The 19,053-nt window shown below is 40.1% G+C and overlaps 1 protein-coding gene across 3 annotated transcripts in view; it reads left to right on the top strand.

The window, feature by feature from the left end:
* HEPHL1 (hephaestin like 1) overlaps positions 1–18,291 on the top strand; it is a 91,302-nt gene extending 73,011 nt beyond the window's left edge. Inside the window, exons 15-20 of one of the 3 annotated variants that reach the window (XM_018043542.1) lie at positions 8,100–8,206; positions 11,281–11,503; positions 12,808–12,947; positions 16,012–16,174; positions 16,592–16,657; positions 16,747–18,291. In XM_018043542.1, coding sequence (XP_017899031.1) covers positions 8,100–8,206; positions 11,281–11,503; positions 12,808–12,947; positions 16,012–16,174; positions 16,592–16,657; positions 16,747–16,946 — 899 coding nt within the window. In that variant the 3' untranslated portion in view covers positions 16,947–18,291. Of the gene's footprint in view, positions 1–8,099; positions 8,207–11,280; positions 11,504–12,807; positions 12,948–16,011; positions 16,175–16,591; positions 16,658–16,746 lie in introns of those variants that run through there. The other 2 variants (XM_018043543.1, XM_018043544.1) reach the window with 2 other exon arrangements.

Genomic DNA, 19,053 nt, shown 5'->3' with positions numbered 1-19,053 from the left:
TGTTGAAATTCTAAGTGGTGAAGATTTTCAAGAATATATCTGAGAGGGCTGATAAAATTTCAGAGAAAGAAAATCCATGAAGACTTGATTAATTAGTTAATTAACAGTTAAGAGTTAACTAACAATTAATTAACAGTTAATTAATTAACAGTTAAGAAAAGCTTTAGAAAAGAGGTAGAACTCTAATTGTTTTTTTTTAATTGAAGCATATAGTTGATTTACAGTATTGTGCCAAACTCCAAAGTATAACAAAGTGACTCAGTTATACACATGATATCACTTATATGTGGAATCCAAATATTGCACAAGGGAATCTATCTATAAAACAGAAACAGACTCATAGACATAGAGAACAGACTTGTGGTTGCCAAGGCATAGGGCAGGAGAGGGATGGACTGGGAGTCTGGGGTTAGTTCAGTTCAGTTGCTTAGTTGTGTCCGAATCTTTGCAACCCCATGAACTGCAGCATGCCAGGCCTCCCTGTCCATCACCAACTCCTGGAGTTTGCTCAAACTCATGTCTATTGAGTCGGTGATGCCATCCAACCATCTCATCCTCTGTCGTTCCCTTCTCCTCCTGCCCTCAATCTTTCCCAGCATCAGGGTCTTTTCAAATGAGTCAGCTCTTCGCATCAGGTGGCCAAAGTATTGGAGTTTCAGCTTCAGCATCAGTCCTTCCAATGAATATTCAACTGATTTCCTCTAGGATTGACTGGTTAGAACTTCTTGCAGTCCAAGGGACTCTCAAGAGTCTTTTCCAATACCACAGTTCAAAAGAATCAATTCTCTGGTGCTCAGCTTTCTTTATGGTCTAACTCTCACATCCATATATGACTACTGGAAAAACCAGAGCTTGTACGAGATGGATCTTTGTAGGCAAAGTAATGTCTGCTTTTTAATATGCGGTCTAGGTTTGTCATGGCTTTTCTTCCAAGGAGCAATATCTTTTAATTTCATGGCTTCAATCACCATCTGCAGTGATTTTGGAGCCCCCCAAAATAAAGTCAGCCACTGTTTCCACTGTTTCCACTCTTTCCCCATCTATTTGCCATGAAGTGATGGGACCAGATGCCATGAGCTTAGTTTTTTGAATGTTGAGCTTTAATCCAGCTTTTTCACTCTCCTCTTTCACTTTCATCAAGAGGCTCTTTTGCTCTTCACTTTCTGCCATAAGGATGGTGTCTTCTGCATATCTGAGGTTATTGATATTTCTCCTGGTAATCTTAATTCCAGCTGTGCTTCATCCAGCCCAGCGTTTCTCATGATGTACTCTGCATATAAGTTAAATAAGCAGGGTGACTATATACAGCCTTGATGTGTTTAAAAGATGCATTGAAAGGCGAGAAGATCTCACAATATAATGAGCTTCCATAAATTTTACACAGTTGAGATGTGGTTGTAATAAGTGTTAAGAGCCCCTGTTACAAAACTGATAGCAACCCCATAGGTATAATTATGGGGGAGTTATATTCCATTTTACCTCTTATGGCTACATAATAACACTACAATAGTACTATCAGTTCAGTTGCTCAGTCATGTCCGATTCTTTGCGACTCCATGGACTGGAACACAGGCTTCCCTGTCCATCACCAACTCCCAGAGCTTGCTCAAACTCATGTTCATCGAATTGATGATGCCATCCAACCATCTCATCCTCTGTCATCCCGTTGTCTTCCTGCCCTCAATCTTTCCCTGGATCAGGGTCTTTTCCAATAAGTTAGTTGTTTGCATCAGATGGCCAAAGTGTTGGCGTTTCAGCTTCAGCATCAGTCCTTCCAATGAATATTCAGGACTGATTTCCTTTAGGATGGACTGGCTGGATCTCCTTGCAGTCCAGGGACTCTCAAGAGTTTTCTCCAACACCACAGTTCAAAAGCATCAGTTCTTCAGTGCTCAGCTTTCTTTATAGTCCAACTCTGACATCCATACGTGACTACTGGAAAAACCATAGCTTTGACTAGATGGAGGTTGGTCGGCATAGTAATGTCTCTGCTTTTTAAACGCTACCTAGTTTGGTCAGCTTTTCTTCCAAGGAGCAAGTGTCTTTTAATTTCATGGCTGCAATCACCATCCACAGTGATTTTGGAGCCCAAATAAATAAAGTTTTTCACTATTTCCATTGTTCCTCATCTATTTGCCATGAAGTGATGGGACCAGTGGAGAAGGCAATGGCACCTCACTCCAGTACTCTTGCCTCGAAAATCCCATGGATGGAGGAGCCTGGTGGGCTACAGTCCATGGAGTCGCTAAGAGTTGGACACAACTGAGCGACTTCACTTTCACTTTTCACTTTCATACATTGGAGAAGGAAATGGCAACCCACTCCAGTGTTCCTGCCTGGAGAATCCCAAGGACGTGGGAGCCTGGTGGGCTGCCGTCTATGGGGTCGCACAGAGTTGGACATGACTGAAGCGACTTAGCAGCAGCATCAGATGCCATGATCTTAGTTTTCTGAACGTTGAGTTTTAAGCCTACTTTTTCACTTTCTTCTTTCACTTTCATCCAGAGGCTCTTTAGTTCCTCGTCACTTTCTGTCATATGGGTGGTGTCATCTGCATATCTGATGTTATTGATATTTCTCCTGGCTTGTGCTTCATCCAGCCTGGAATTTTGCATGATATACTCTGCATATAAGTTAAATAAGCAGGGTGACAGTACACAGCCTTGATGTGCTCCTTTCCTGATTTGGAACCAGTCTTGTTCCATGTCCAGTTCCAACTGTTGCTTCCTGACCTGCATACATATTTCTCAGGAGGCAGGTAAGGTGGTCTGGCATTCCCATCTCTTTAAGAATTTTCCACTGTTTGGTGTGAGCCACACAGTCAAAGGCTTTGGCAGAGTCAATAAAACAGAAGTAGATGTTTTTCTGGAACTCTCTTGATTTTTTGATGATCTGATGGATGTTGGCAGTTTGATCTCTGGTTCCTCTGCCTTTTCTAAATCCAGCTTGAATGTCTGGAATATCTTGGTTCATGTACTGTTGAAGCCTGGCTTAGAGAATTTTGAGCATTACTTTGCCAGTGTGTGAGATGAGTGCAATTGTGTGGTAGTTTGAGTGCTCTTTGGCATTGCCTTTCCTTGGGATTGGAATGAAAACTGATCTTTTCCAGAAATGGTGTGGACCTAACAGAAGCAGAAGATATTAAGAAGAGGTGGCAAGAATACACAAAAGAACAGAAGAACTATAACAATGCTATAGCAATTTCAATAAAGATCATTAAATCAAAAATTTAAAGATGTAAAAAATAAGAAAAGAAAACAATCTAATGAATCAAAAAGTTAGCAAAATACCTGTTCAAGGATGGGGTTGTGGGAAGGAAAATCTTTACTGGTTACCATTCCAATTTCTGCCACTCCCTACTCCAAGTATCAAAAGCTGCTTCAACCTGCTTCAAGAAACTTTTCATGAACATCTAAATGTCTATATACAGAAAAACAAGTAAATTTTGGAATATTTTTATAGTGGACCATTGTGTAGCCATAAAATGACATTTAAGGAAGATTTAACAAACAAGTTTTAATGAAAAAAAAAAGTTTTAAATTACATGGGAAAGACTTGTTAAGCAAAATACAAGTATAGAAGAAAGACCAGAAGGGAAATAAGCCAAAATGTTAATAATGGTTTTATCTTCATGGTGGTATTTTAAACAGCAACGTGATCATCTTTTCTACTTCACAGTTTTTTGTACTTTCTTCTTCCCTTCTTGTTTTGATGAAGAGGGAAATGGTTTAAAATGGATAAAAAAACTATTAAATATATTTATTTTTGATAGTTAAAGCAGCTTCAAAGGGGGGAAGAAAGGTGCCTAGCAGGCATGAGGGTTGAGGGGGCTCTGGTAAGGCTGTGGGTAAGTTGGAGTGACCTGTCCTGGTGGATGTGCCCTGATGGTGAAGAGTGACAAGGGACACAGCTCTACTCCTCTAGGCTGATTGGACTTCTAAGAGTCCTAGATAGGAGGGCTGTCAGAGTAGGAAGAAAAATGATTATAGATTGTGGAAATGGAACATTTTTTCTTTTTTTAATTAGAGCCAGAGGTATTCAGTCCCCACAGGAGTCTCAAATAAGTCTGAAAGATTTGGGAGAACCCAGAGATTGGGGGGAGGAGCAAGGAACTAACTTAGTTCAGGCAAGTTGGATAAGAAAGTTTAATCAGGGCATGCATGTAATGAAGAGTGCAAGTTAGCATTTTAAGAAAAGTAAGCTCCCTCAGGACTCTGTCATCTTGGATTGGATTGCGCTAATCTCCTGCAAGAACGCCAAAATTGCAACTCGCTTCTGAACAACCATTGACTGAAGAATGTTGGATCCCACCAAAAAAGGATACCTTTTTTAAAGGTATCCAATAAAAGACGGAAATGGTATGGACCTAACAGAAGTAGAAGGTATTAAGAAGAGGTGGCAAGAATACACAGAAGAACTATACAAAAAAGATCTTCATGACCCAGATGACCACGATGATGTGATCACTCACCTAGAGCCAGACATCCTGGAATGCAAAGTCAAGTGGGCCTTAGGAAGAACACTATAAACAAAGCTAGTGGAGGTGATGAAATTCCAGTTGAGCTATTTCAAATCCTAAAAGATGATGCTGTGAAAGTGCTGCACTCAGTATGCCAGCAAATTTGGAAAACTCAGCAGTGGCCACAGGACTGGAAAAGGTCAGTTTTCATTCTAATCCCAAAGAAAGGCAATGCCAGAGAATGTTCACACTGCTGCACAATTGTATTCATCTCACACATTAGTAAAGTAATGCTCAAAATTCTCCAAGCCAGGCTTCAGCAATACGTGAACTGTGAACTTCCAGATGTTCAAGCTGGATTTAGAAAAGGCAGAGGAACTGGAGATCAAATTGCCATCTGTTGGGTTATAGAAAAAGCAAGAGAATTCAGAAAACCATCTGCTTCTACTCTATTGACTATGCTAAAGCCTTTGACTGTGTGGCTCACACCAAACTGTGGAAAATTCTTAAAGAGATGGGAATACCAGACCACCTTACCTGCCTCCTGAGAAATCTATATTCAGGTTAAGAAACAATGGTTAGAACTGAACATGGAACATTGGACTGGCTCCAAACTGGGAAAGGTGTATGACAAGGCTTTGTATTGTCATTCTGCTTATTTAACTTATATACAGAGTGTATCGTGGAAAATGCTGGGCTGGATGAAGCACAAGCTAGAATCAAGATTGCCAGGAGAAATATCAATAACCTCAGATATGCAGATGACGCCACCCTTATGGCAGAAAGTGAAGAGGAACTAAAGAGCCTCGGGATGAAAGTGAAAGAAGAGAGTGAAAAAGTAGGCTTAAAACTCAACATTCAGAAAACGAAGATCATGGCATCTGGTCCCATCACTTCATGGCAAATAGATGGGGAACAATGGAAATAGTGAAAGACTTTATTTGTTTGTGCTCCAGAATCACTGTAGATGTTGACTGCAGCCATGAAATTAAAAGACACTTGCTCCTTGGAAGAAAAGCCATAACCAACTTAGACAGCACACTAAAAAGCAGAGACATTACTGTGCCAACAAAGGTCCATCTAGTCAAAGCTATGGTTTTTCAGTAGTCATGTATGGATGTGAGTGTTAGATCATTAAGAAACCTGAGCACCAAAGAATTGATGCTTTTGAACTGTGGTGTTGGAGAAGACTCTTGGGAGTCCCTTGGACTGCAAGGAGATCCAACCAGTCCATCCTAAAGGAAATCAGTCCTGAATATTCATTGGAAGGACTGATGCTGAAGCTGAAACTCCAATACTTTGGCCACCTGATGTGAAGAGCTGACTCATTTGAAAAGATCCTGATGCTGAGAAAGATTGAAGGCGGGAGGAGAAGGGGATGACAGAGAATGAGATGGTTGGATGGCATCACCGACTAGATGGACATGAGTTTGAGTGAACTCATGGAGTTGGTGATAGACAGGGAGGCCTGGAATGCTGCAGTCCATGGTTCACAAAGAGTCGGACATGATTGAACTGAAGCCCCCTCAGATTTCCTCTCTCCTTCTTCTCTCCTTCCTCCATTTTCTTCGTCTTCTTTTCATTATATCACTCAACAAACATTTACTGAGCATCCTCTCTTTGTTGAGAACTTGGCTTCCAGGTGGGTGGACAATGGATTGTTTCAACTTTAATAACCCCACACCAGTAGTCACTTGCATTTAGAAAGGTAAATATCAGCTGTTTTTCTTGTGATTACCAAGGCATGGGGTAAATCATGGAAACTAGACCTAAGATGATATTGCTAACCAACTGCTTCATGAACAAGCACAGACCAAAGTTTCATGCAAGTCTTCATTACTTTCATTTGCTTTGTGACTCAGATTCAGCTGTAAATTGTTTGTCCTTATAGGGTGAGGATGGGACTCAGATAGTTCAAAAGGAGATAATTTAAATGAGCCTTTTACAATGTGATTATCTTGATAACTCACGAGTAATATATGATTCCTCTGCAAGGCTCTGGGCCAGTTGCAGGGGATTCACAGATATGGGGCCTGACCAGAGGGAGTGCACACATTTATTGCTAGTATACATACAAACTAACTCTTGCATGGTGGCTCAGATGGTAAAGAATCTGCCTGAAACATGGGAGACTTAGGTTCAATCCCTGGGCTGGAAAGATCCCCTGGAGAAGGGCATGACAATCTACTTCAGTGTTCTTGCCTGGAGAATTCCATGGACCAAGGAGCCTGGTAGGCTACAGTCCATGGAGTTGCAAAGAGTCAGACATGATTGAGCAACTAACATTTAGGGGTTTCCCAGGTGGCGCTAGCAGTAAATAACCTGCCTGCCAATGCAGGAGACATAGAGACATGGATTTGATCCCAGGGTCAGGAAGATCCCTCGGAGGAGGGCATGGCAACCCATTGCAGTATTCTTCCTGGAGAATTCCCATGGACAGAGGAACCTGGTGGGCTATAGTCTATTGGGTTGCACAGAGTCAGACACAACTGAAACGACTTAGCATGCACACATATACAAATGAACTATTATTGACTGACCTCAATGTTAGGCACTTTCCTAGATATTTTATTTCATTTAATCCTCACAACAGTTTGAAAACTGTGTTGACTAATCCACTTTACAAATAAGGAAACTAAAGGTCTGAAGGTTAAGTAGCTTGTCAAAAGTTAAGTGAAAACCAGGCATTGGTCTGGAGTGGGTAGCCATTCCCTTCTCCAGGGGATCTTTCCTATCCAGGGACTAAACCCAGCTCTCCTGATTTGCTGCTGCTGCTGCTAAGTCGCTCCAGTCGTGTCCGACTCTGTGCGACCCCATAGTCGGCAGCCCGCCAGGCTCCCCCGTCCCTGGGATTCTCCAGGCAAGAACACTGGAGTAGGTTGCCATTTCCTTCTCCAATGCAGGAAAGTGAAAAGTGAAAGTGAAGTTGTTCAGTCGTGTCCAACTCTTAGCGACCCCACGGACTGCAGCCCACCAGGCTCCCCTGTCCATGGGATTTTCCAGGCAAGAGTACTGGAGTGGGTTGCAGGCAGATTCATTACCATCTGAGCTACCAAGGAAGCCGTCACTTTGCAAAGGTCAGTGAGGTAAAGTAGCTTTTCAAAGGTTGAGTGGAATCAAGTCATTAGGGTTGATATTTGAAACTAGGCCTCTCTGAGTCTCTCTGGTTCCAGCTAGATCTCACTTGCCTGCAGATTAGAATTGCCCGAGAAGTTTAAGGAACATATTTGTACACCAATAGTAGATTGCAGATATTCTAATTTCATTGGTTTGGGGTGAGGTCTGAGCAGTGAGGGTTTACAAAGCTCCCTGGTGATTCCACAAGAAGCCAAGGCTGAGGCCCATGGCAACTCTAGTGTGCTCAAGCATAACTCTTGGGAAGGAGATACAAAATTTGAGGAGAAAAACCATCAAACTAGGATGGAAGGCTATAGGCTGAAATGAAAATCTGTCGTGGTGAACCTGCAGAAAGTCAAGGTATGAGTTTAACAGGAGCATTTCTATTGAATGGGTAATTCTCCCCAGCAGTAACTTTAATCAAAATATACAAATAATCTATTTGTATTTCTTCAGGTAAATTGTCTGGAACAGAGATCACATAATTAAAGTTTTTTTTTTTTCTATTTCTTCTTTGTTTCAGGAGAAATAAAAACCTACAGATGGAATGTCCCTAAAAGGTCTGGTCCAGGGCCATCTGACCCAAATTGTATTCCATGGGTTTACTATTCAACAGTAAACTTTGTGAAGGTAAGGTGGAAAGAGCCGCCAAAATGCTCAAAGTGATATGGTTTTCAGTTGACCATTCAAGTTATCACAATTACAGTGGGTATATACGAAGAGGTGTATTGGCTTCAAGCAGGGGTCTCAAACTATAGCCATGCCCATTTGTTTGCATTATTGATGATGAAGTTGAGTACCTGTGATGGAAATGGTATGATTCACAAAGTAAAAAAAATTCTTGCTGTGTGAAGTGAAGTGAAGTGAAAGTTGCTCAGTTGTGTCTGACTCTTTGTGACCCCATGAACTATACAGTCTATGGAATTCTCTAGGCCAGAAACTGGAGTGGGTAGCCTTTCCCTTCTCCAGGGGATCGTCTCAACCCAGATCTCCCTCATTGCAGGCGGATGCTTTACCATCTGAGCCACAAGGGGAGCCACTTGCTATATGGCACTTTACAAAAACAAAGTTTGCTGGCCCTTGATCTAAAGTGTAGGGGAAAAAAATAAGATCTCAAATTACTAAATTTAGAACTTATAAGGAAGTTTGAAGCAAGAGAAGATATGTAAATTAGATAACCAAAGAATAAATATATATTTTAATTTTTAACATGGTTTATGATGTTACCCAATTTTAAAATCCTTACCAGTACCATCAGGGATCAGGAAAGAAAACACACTCCACAAAAACTTAGTAACTGAAACTACAAACTATTTGAATGATAAATAGGCTAACTTTACTTAGAAATTAAAGGCAAGGATTCAATATTGAACTTGAGCCAGATATATATGTATAAAACATCTAGTCTTGAATTATATATCATAATTGAAGTCCAAACTAAGGTCATATCTGATATAATTAGTGTCTTTGAAGTGTACTGGACAGCACAAGAGTTCAGGGGAAACATACCAGACACTAGGAAAAAAAAAAAAAACCAACAAAGTAGAATCATGGGAAGTCCACATTTTTTGTTGATTGCTTTGTGCATCCCAACAAATATTTATTGAGCCATTGTGATGTGCAAATGACCTCACCAAGTACTATGAGGGCTGAAAATGTTCTTGTCTTAAAGGAATGTATCATCTTTGGGGGAAATAATACATGTGCACATCCATAATTATATCACAATTCTGAATCTGGTGGCTTTTCTAGGACATGTTTGATCCCTGGTCCAAGAGATAATATCCCACAGGCTGCAGGCTGGGGCCAAAAAACAAAATGATCTTACTCTAGAAGGATGGTGGATAGAATGAAGAGAAAGTCACAGAACAGACTCTGTGAAGGGGAAAAATGTAAGATTTGATAGCAAATGACATGGGACGACCCCTGGCGGAGGAAATGCCGACCCACTCCAGTACTCTTGTCTAGAAAATTCCATGGACAGAGGAGCCTGGTGGCTACAGTCTATAGGGCTGCAAAGAGTCCAATATCATTTAGCAACTGAGCACACACACATGCACAACATGGGACAAAGTGAGGAAAATGAGGAATTAGACACTGATAATCAAGTTTTCCGACCTAAGTGACAGGGAATGTCATAGTGCTACTAACAGAAACAGAGAATTCAGGAGAAGGAAATGGTTTGAGGGAAATACTAAAATTCACCCTAGAAAGGCTTGTTAGCAGATTGAATTGTTGCAGGAGGCATCCAGGTGGAATATTTAAATAGGCAGATGGAAATGTGGGAGTTCTAAAGAAAGCTCAGGGATGAATAACTTGATATGAAAATCATTCATGGGCTCATATCAGTTCCCAAGAAACCTTTACCCATAGAAAATGGAATATAAGCATTTGTCTATAGTTATAAATACAATCCCACTTGGGTATCACCTCACACTGGACAGAATGGCCATCATCAAAAAACTACAAATAATAAATGCTGGAGAGGGTGTGGAGAAAAGGAAACCCTCCTACACTGTTGGTGGAAATGTGAATTGGTACAGCCACTTTGGAGAGCAGGATGGAGGTTTCTTAAAAAACTAAAAACAGAGTTAGCATATGATCCAGCAATCCTATTTCTGGGCATATAACCCAGAGAAAACCATAATTCAAAAAGATATGTGCAATGTTCGTAGCAGCACTATTTGTAATAAACAAAATAGGGAAGCAATCTAAATGTCCAGTGACAGATGAATGGATGAATGGGTAAAGAACATGGTAAACACACACACATTCAATGTCTGAATATTACTCAGCCATTAAAAAAATGAAATAATACCACTTGCAGCAAAATAGATGGAACTAGAGGTGATTACACTAAGTCAGTCAGACAAAGACAAATATTGTATGAAGTAACTTATATGTGGAATCTAAAAAAATGATACAAATGAACTTACTGACAAAACAGAAATATGCTTACAGACATAGAAAACAAATTTATGGTTACCAAAGAAGAAAACGAGGGCTGGGGGATAAATTAGGAGTTTGGGATTAATAGATACACACTGCATACAAAATTGGAGAAGGAATTGGCACCCCGCTCCAGTATTCTTGCCTGGAAAATCCCATAGACAGAGGAGGCTGGTGGACTGCAGTCCGTGGGGTCACAGAGTTGGACACGACTGAGCACACACCACCACCACATACAAAATAGATAAACAACAAAGACTTACTGTGTAGCACAGGGAATTATATTAAATATCTTGTAGTAACTGATAATGGAAAAGAATCTGTAAAATTATATATATATATATATGCATAACTGAATCACTTTGTTGCACATCTGAAACTAATACAACATTGTAAATCCACTATACTTCAATTAACAAATATAGTCTCATTTGAAAAACACACAGGAAAACAGAAATAAGCATTCATTTATTCAACAAATATTTATTGCACACCTTCTATGAAGTAGACAGCCGGGCTCTGGAGACTCAACAATGAGTAAAGAACACAGCCTCAGCCCTCATAAAGCTCACTCTTAGCAAATTTTTAGAAATAATCTTAAATTTTAGCAAAGATCACCCTGATTCTTCAGGGTCTCTTAGTACTTATTTCACAGTCAATTGTTTTTTAGTCTTTTTGCAATGACTCTTACAAGCAACTAATCTGTGTTATTAAATTCTTTAAAGCTTTTCTAATTCAGGTTGTTTTTCTTTCAGGATACATACAGTGGTTTGGTGGGTCCTCTGATTACGTGCAGAGAAGGAGTGTTGAACGAAAAGGGAAGAAGAAGTGACGTTGATTATGAATTTGCTCTCTTGTTTTTGGTATTTAATGAGAATGAATCCTGGTATCTGGATGACAATATTAAGAAGTATCTTAATAAAGATCCACGAGATTTTAAGCCCTCTGATGATTTTGAGGAGAGCAACAAAATGCATGGTATATCAGAGGTTTAAAAAGGAGACCCTTGTTGAGATAAGTCCATAGAAATCTGTGGAAGGTCCCAGCCTCCTTCTCTGAGCCCTTCTCCATTCCCATGGGCACCTTGACAGAAGAAAGTCCTCCAAAGCTTTCCTTCAGAGGGAACCAGCCAAGCCACTGACTGGCTGCCAGCAAGGTCCAGTGAGGTTCTGGACCATCTATTTAGGCAGCTGTGTCTCTGAATGTTGGGATCCCTAAACTATAAGACTGTAAAGTAATTCCTAGGAAATGAATGATCACTTATTGGTATACTTCTATAAGAATACAGGATAACCTGTACTTGATCAAATTTAAGGGCCTGGTTTAACTGTCTCTGGAACATGAAACGCTATCACCAAATTTCTGTTTTAATGTGCCTGTTTTAATTCTTTGAAATTTAAGGTACTTCCTGGTTTTTAAGTGGAAGTAATGTGTTCTAATTGACATATCTACACTCTATCACCAAGAGCTTCTTTTGACCAACAGTGTGCAAAAAGATAGGTCCTGCCCAAGATAAGAAAGCTAGTTAATTGCTAACATTGATTAGAATATAGCAACCTGATTTCTGATTCAGCTACTCTCTCCCCTACAATTTTGCCTCCCTCTATGCAAATTTTCTTAGGCTCTCTCCTTTTAGTGAATGGAACTCATTTGGTTGTGTTATGATGCACAGAATAATAAGTTCATAGAAAACAGAGGAGTGAAAGTCCCTGTCTATCATGTCAGCCTAGCTTGAGCTTGCTTTGGTCATTGTTAGATCATGGGCTCAGGCCTGTGGGAACCTTTCCTTCTCTTGGAACCTTTCCTTCTCTTGGAGATTTAGCCAAGTTTAGTAACTTGCCCCAAGCTAGTTCTCAGAAAATGAAATATTAATTGAACCTTTTAATTGGTTCAATTTTTATTTATATAAACTTGATTCTCCATGCTTGTGTTCACTCAGCTGTAGAATGGTGTAAATCTGGTGACCCCACACATGAGTCTGTAATCCACTCCATAAAAAGAATACTTCAAATAAACAACCAACCAACCAATATGTACTGCTACCCAAGAGAAAGCTTTTAAAAACAAACTTCTATTTCTCTTTTCTGGCTCTCTTTTATAAAGATTTCTTACTAATCTGAATTTTGGGTCTAAAATGGTGGGGCCATTGGTAAGTGTGAGTGAGATGGTTACATGTTTATCAGGCAAGTAAAAATGTTGGTGACATAAAGATCTTGAATTGTTTCTAAAACCGGATTAAGGAATCATCACTAACGGGAGGCTGTTTTCTTTTACCTTCTTAGCTATTAATGGGAAGATTTTTGGGAACCTTCATGGACTCATCATGAATGAAGATACAATGACCAACTGGTACCTGTTAGGAGTAGGAAACGAAGTGGACATACACACCATTCATTATCATGCTGAGAGCTTTCTTTTCAAGGTTCGTGTAAGAGAAATGCTTTGGGGAAGACATTGAATTAACAGATTCAATATATTTCCATTGTGAAATTAAGAGTTTTTTTGACAATAAGGCTTTCACAAGCCACAAAGGGTGGTAGTGAAAGCTAGAGAATGGAACAGAGAAATATGATCATGTCCTTCTCCTGACAAATATTTCTTAATATGTATTTTATTGTGCTTTAAAAAAAAAAAACTCTCTGAGCTTCAAATGAGAGTTTTCTTATCAGTTGCTGCTGCTGCTGCTAAGTCGCTTTATTTGTGTCTGACTCTGTGCGACCCCATAGATGGCAGACCAATGGGGATAATTCCAACCACTCTGGAGTATGCTATTAAATATCGCAAATGAAGGCATCCATAGTATTTTGTCCCTTTCCCTTTTTTTCTCTTCTCTTTTTTCTTTCCCTTTTCCTCTCCTGATTTTTTTCTATGTGCTTAGCCAACAGAATAGCTCTCTCTAGTAAAGGAGATATTTCAAGCTTTGTCTTGGGCCTGAAATGTTACCTTGACTTTTGCCCTAGTGGACTGGGCTCTACCACATGTGGCTTCCTGCCTTTCAAGCATCAGGCTGTGCTATCTGAGTGGTGAATCACCTGTGGAGTAGTTTAAGAAACAGATTACCAGGCTCCACCCCAGACCTGATAAATCAGAATCCCTGGGATAAGGTCCAAATGTCTGTCATCTCAGGTGCTGTGCAGTCTACAAGGAAGTAGACAGAAATGAATAATCATGTCTAATCTGCAAGGAAAACCTGCACTGCTCCTTTTCCAGTCACACAGAAATAGTAACTAATGAAACATCTAATATCCTCTCCCCTCAGTATATTTATTCAACACAGTTTAAGATAGAAAGTACTAACCTAACAGTGATTATAGTAAGTTTCATATATTAAATTAAGTTTCATATATTAAATGCCTATGATGCTTTTCAGAATTTGGCTGTTTTAATCCACATTTAAAAAATTATATTAAAATATATAACATTTATAAAAACAAAATTATTTTATATACATATAAAATTATTATATACATAAATATTTCAAACTAAGGTATAATTTGCACTGAGTAGAATGCACCCTGGGGCTTCCCTGGTGCCTCAGCAGTAAAGAACCCAGCTGCCAACACAAGAGACATGGGTTTGATCCCTGGGTTGGGAAGATACCTTGGAGAAAGAAATGGTAACCCTCTCCAATATTCTTGCCTGGAAAATCCCATGGACAGAGGAGTCTGGCTGGCTACATACAGTCCATGGGGTTGCAAAGAGTTGAACATAACTTAGTGACTAAATGACAACAACCAAACTCACCCGGTTTAGTATACACTTCTGTTGTGATAAGCACATACAGTGGTGTAACCAACCTTAATCAAGATATAGAACACCTCCATCAACCCATAAAACGTCCCCTTTGCACCTTCTAGAGTCAACTCCTTTCCCATGTTTAACCGCTGGCAACCACTGATCTGTTTTTGTCTCTATAGTTTTGCCTTTTCTGAAGTGTCTTATAAATGAAATCATACAGCCTATAGCATTATTAATCTGGCTTGTTTCATTTTGTGTTGTCATTTAAAGTGCATTCACCACGTTGTATAAGCAGTTTGTTCCATCCCGTTGTTGAACAGTATTCCATTGTATGAATGTACTGCAGTTTGTTTATTTGTTCCCCTGTTGAGGGACATTTGGGTTGTTTCCAGTTTGGGGTTATTAAAAATAAAGTCATTATAAACATTTGTGAACATGCTTTCATATGAACATAAGTTTTTCCTTTCCCTTGAGAAAATACCTAGGGGGTAGATTGCTAGTTGTTGTTGTTAAGTTGCTAAGTTGTATTTCACTTTTTGCACCCCTGTGGACTATATCTTGCAAGACTCCTCTGTCCATAGAATTCTCCAGGCAAGAATACTTGAGTGGATTGCCATTTCTTTCTTCAGGGGATCTTCCTGACTCAGGGATCGAACTCATGTCTCCTGCATTGGCAGGTGTATTCTTTACCCTGAGCCACCAGGCCAGGTGGTACATATATGATTAACTTCAAGAAAACTTCCAAACTGTGTTCCAGAGAGACAATATACTTTTCTCTCCTACCAGATATGTATCAGGGTACCACTTTTCTGCATCCACATGAACACTGGCTATCATTCATTCTTATTTTTTCTTAGCCATCCATTTGAGCATTGGGTTGACCACAAAGTTGTTCACATTTTTCAATACTAGCTTATGAAAACTGAATGAACTTTTTGGCCAACCCAATATATATATTGGTATCTCATTGTTTTTCATTTGCATTTTCCTAATGGCTAATGATATTGAGTATCTTTTCGTATGCTTTTCTATCATCTGCCATCTGTAAATCTCCAAAGTTGTAGAATTCATGGATAGTTGTTCATAACATTCCTTTACTATCCTTTTTAATGTCTATAAAGTCTTAGTGATAGACTCCCTTTCATCTCTGATATTTGTGATCTGTGGTTTTTTTTTCCGCCTCTGTCAGTTTGTCTAGAGTTTTGCTGCATGACAAATTCACCCTAAGATGTAGTGCCCTAAAGTAACACACTCTTATTATCTCACAATCTCTCTGGGTTAGGCTGGAAAGAGTTTAGTTCATTGATTCTGATTCAGGATCTCTTGTGAGGGTACAATCAAGATGTCAACTGGAGTTACAGTCATCAGGTTTGACAGCAGCTGGAGGATCCATTTCCAAGCTCACTCATAGGACTATGTGCCAGAGGCTTCAGTTCTTTACCATGACTTCCCTAGAGTGAGCAATTCAGTGGGAGAGAGAGAAAGGGAAGCAGAATGCCATTTGCTTCTGCCATATGCTGGTGGCTTCAAGGATCAACTGCCAGACAGTAGTGTGAGAGAGGACTACTAAGGTACTGAGTATCAGGAGACAGGGATCACTGGGGACCATCACAGTTTGGTTTCCATACAGTTCATCAATTTTACTGATTTGTTCAAAGAACCAGCTTTTGGTTTCTTTATCTTTATTGTTTCTATTCTTCATTTAATTGATTTCTGCTCTTATCTTTATTATTTCCTTCTACCTGTAGATAGGTAAATCTTACCGAGAAGATGTATATGACCTTTTTCCCGGGACATTCCAAACCATTGAACTGTTTGCAGATCACCCAGGGACGTGGTTGTTACATTGTCATGTGTCTGACCATATTCATGCTGGCATGGAGACAACCTACACAGTCCTTCGAAACATAGGTACTGTTTTCTGTCTGTGATGCCAGCTGATAGTACCAGGCTTCCTGCAGACTTTGAAAACAGGAAGCATGAGGGCCTCCAAGGAGTTCAGAGTCAAGTAAGAGAGACAGACATGTAACTGTAGTAGACTGTGATATATGCCAAGATAAAGTGCAGGGTACAGGGTTCAGTGACAGCAGCAAGGGGCAGTGATTAACAGGTTGGGGGACATGAACCCAGGTTCCACGGGTGGATATGGGGTAAGAACAGCATGTATGCTGGCATGAAATTGGCACAGTGACTATCCAACAAAGACTTACAGATACTGATAGGATCAAGTCTTCGTTGGTGAAATGACTTAACTCTTGAAACAACTCATGTAGCGAAAATAATGTGCTTTTATTGTTTATAAACCATCACATTGTCTTCTTTGTCCAGACAACAGGATTCCATACTCCACCAAGTCTCCTTCCGGAGGTGCATCCGGATCCGTGCCCTCTAACGGTAACGATGCCCGCCCCGACCCTGTAGTCAATGGTCGGGATTCACTCCGCAGGGAAAGTGCCCTGACGGCTAGCGTTTCTTTTGCACAGAACCCGGCGAGGAGCAGCTCTACTTCTTTGGCCAGAGTCTGGATCCCAGAGGAGCACGAGCAGCCTTGGTCATCCTCTTCGTCCTCGGCCTCCTCCTTCTGGCCCTCTCGGTGGTCCTCTCCCTCAAGCTGTGCTCCGCGAGGCCGCGGGCGGCGTACCAGGAGGTCCAGTCCTGCGCGCTCCCCACCGACGCCCTGTGACCCCCGCGTCCTCGGCAGGGAGACGGAACAGGGCACCGCTCCCCGAGGACCCTGCCGCCGCTTCCCGGGTCAGGCTCCGATCCTCTGGAACACATTCAAAGCAATGTGCTTTTCTTTATTTATTTTTAAAGGGGCTGTGAATAATCCTCAGGTATAAAATAGAAATAGAAGAGTGGGCGTGACTGAGAAAGCAGACCCAGTCTGTTCTCTGAACGAGCTCGTCGAAGTGCGAAGACCCTCTGAAAGATACCTTTGTTTTCCATCTTTCATAATTAGATTAGACAGTGCTTCCTTACTATCAAAGTCTCTATAGATGGACAGTTTCGGGAAAGAGTTACACTGCCTCAGACATCTAACTGGAATGGCACTGATTTTTCATCTCTGTTATGGAAGATGCTTCCTTTAGTGGTTCCAGGAAAGATAACTTTCTGGGGTGCCCCTGAAAATGTCTGAATCAGTATCTATCTGCTGATAAAATTTGATCAAATGATTGTTTTGGAGGCTTTAGCCAGCTCCCCTGGCCTTTTTCCTTTTAATATAAATAGCCTGTGCACTGTTTGCTACAAGAAGCAAAGTTATATGGATTTTAAAAAAATACTATTTTTATGCAAACCTGTAGAGATATTTGAATGTTTATATTGAGTTGAATGTTTACACCTCACTTCATTTATACATTTTTTTGCAATATGTTTCTGTGGCAATGTTTGTATTTTCAAAAATCAATCAAAGAAATTGTATTTCAGAATGTGGAGGGCTGGAATATGAAATAGCAGGCTAGGTTTTCCCACTGTGAGTCAAGACACTCCCTGAGAGTTTAGTGGAAGCTTCCAAGGGGAGGAAAACTTGGCGGGAGGGAAACTTTGCAGGAAGCAAGCCTGGCCTTGACTCTTGAGTCTGATTTTTCACTGTTAGGAGGATCTTTCCCAGGCTCCCTCCTTTGTGAAATAAAGACAGTGTCATCATGTGAAAAACACCACAAGGAATTCATCAATGCAGCTGACTGGCTGGGAGGAGAAAGACATAGTCTTTGATGGGAAGAGGAAAGAAAAGGCTAATAAAAGAGAGTCCCAGTAGCAAATTTTTAAATCAATAAATCAACTTTGAGATATATTTTTATAATTTTCAAGTCTCAAATGCCAAATAAAATATTGAACAACTAAACTCAACCCATTAAGAGGCAATCCATGCTCTCTATATGTATGCCTTAGCTCTAGTTGTAAGATTGATAAAAGTAACATTGTTTATTACTAGACTGAGACATAGCCCTTAGCCCAGGCTGCTGCTGCGAGATGGGGGCTGTTAGTACATCTGCCTTAGCAGTGTGTTACGGGGCTGTCCAAGTGAATAAGTAGGACCTAATAAATACTGGTGGAGGGACCTTTCATACTGTCTCATCTTCATCTTGGTGAAGGGAAATGGGTAATTTGATAGAAGCTATAGTCTTACACAAACAGGAAGCAAATGCTAATAGTTCTGTTCATGGTTTGCTTGAATGTCATATCAAATATGATACCCAAGGATCTGAATTCCAGACTGCTAACCACTGATAATGTGATTTTTAGTATGTGCTTACAGTTTTCAGACATGTGTAGGCTATATAATTTCATATTAATCATGATAAATGCCTTATTTATAACTGACCTAGAAAACAAATTATTTAGTTGTCTTTTCCTTTTCTCTTAGCTTAGTTTTTTTTAATGAAAATGAAACCACAAATTAGTTTGATTATACCATTTCTCTTTTTAATAAAGTTTCATGTATCATAAAGATAGCTATTACATTTTTTTTTTCAACGCCCTACCTGAGGTCTAATAATAGGTAAATTTTTTACCTGGAGCAGGCAGTTAGTTAAATGAGAATTATTTTTTAGATATTTAGCAACTATCCTAGTTATACTCGTTAGAGGAAATGAAACAAAGTGACAATATATGTATACAGATAATGTTGTTGTTGTTTAGTTGTTAGGTTGTATGTGACTCTTTTACAACCGCATGGAATGCAGCCCGTCAGCCTCCTCTGTCCATGGAATTTCAAGCAAAAATACTGGAGTGGGTTGCCATTTCCTACTGCAAGGGATCTTCCCAACCCAGGGATTAAACCCATTTCT

The sequence above is a fragment of the Capra hircus genome, chromosome 29 (assembly GCF_001704415.2).
Source record: "Capra hircus breed San Clemente chromosome 29, ASM170441v1, whole genome shotgun sequence".
Classification (NCBI taxonomy): domain Eukaryota; kingdom Metazoa; phylum Chordata; class Mammalia; order Artiodactyla; family Bovidae; genus Capra; species Capra hircus.
Note: the sequence above shows the minus strand (reverse complement) of the source record. Positions and strands in the feature narration are given on the sequence as shown.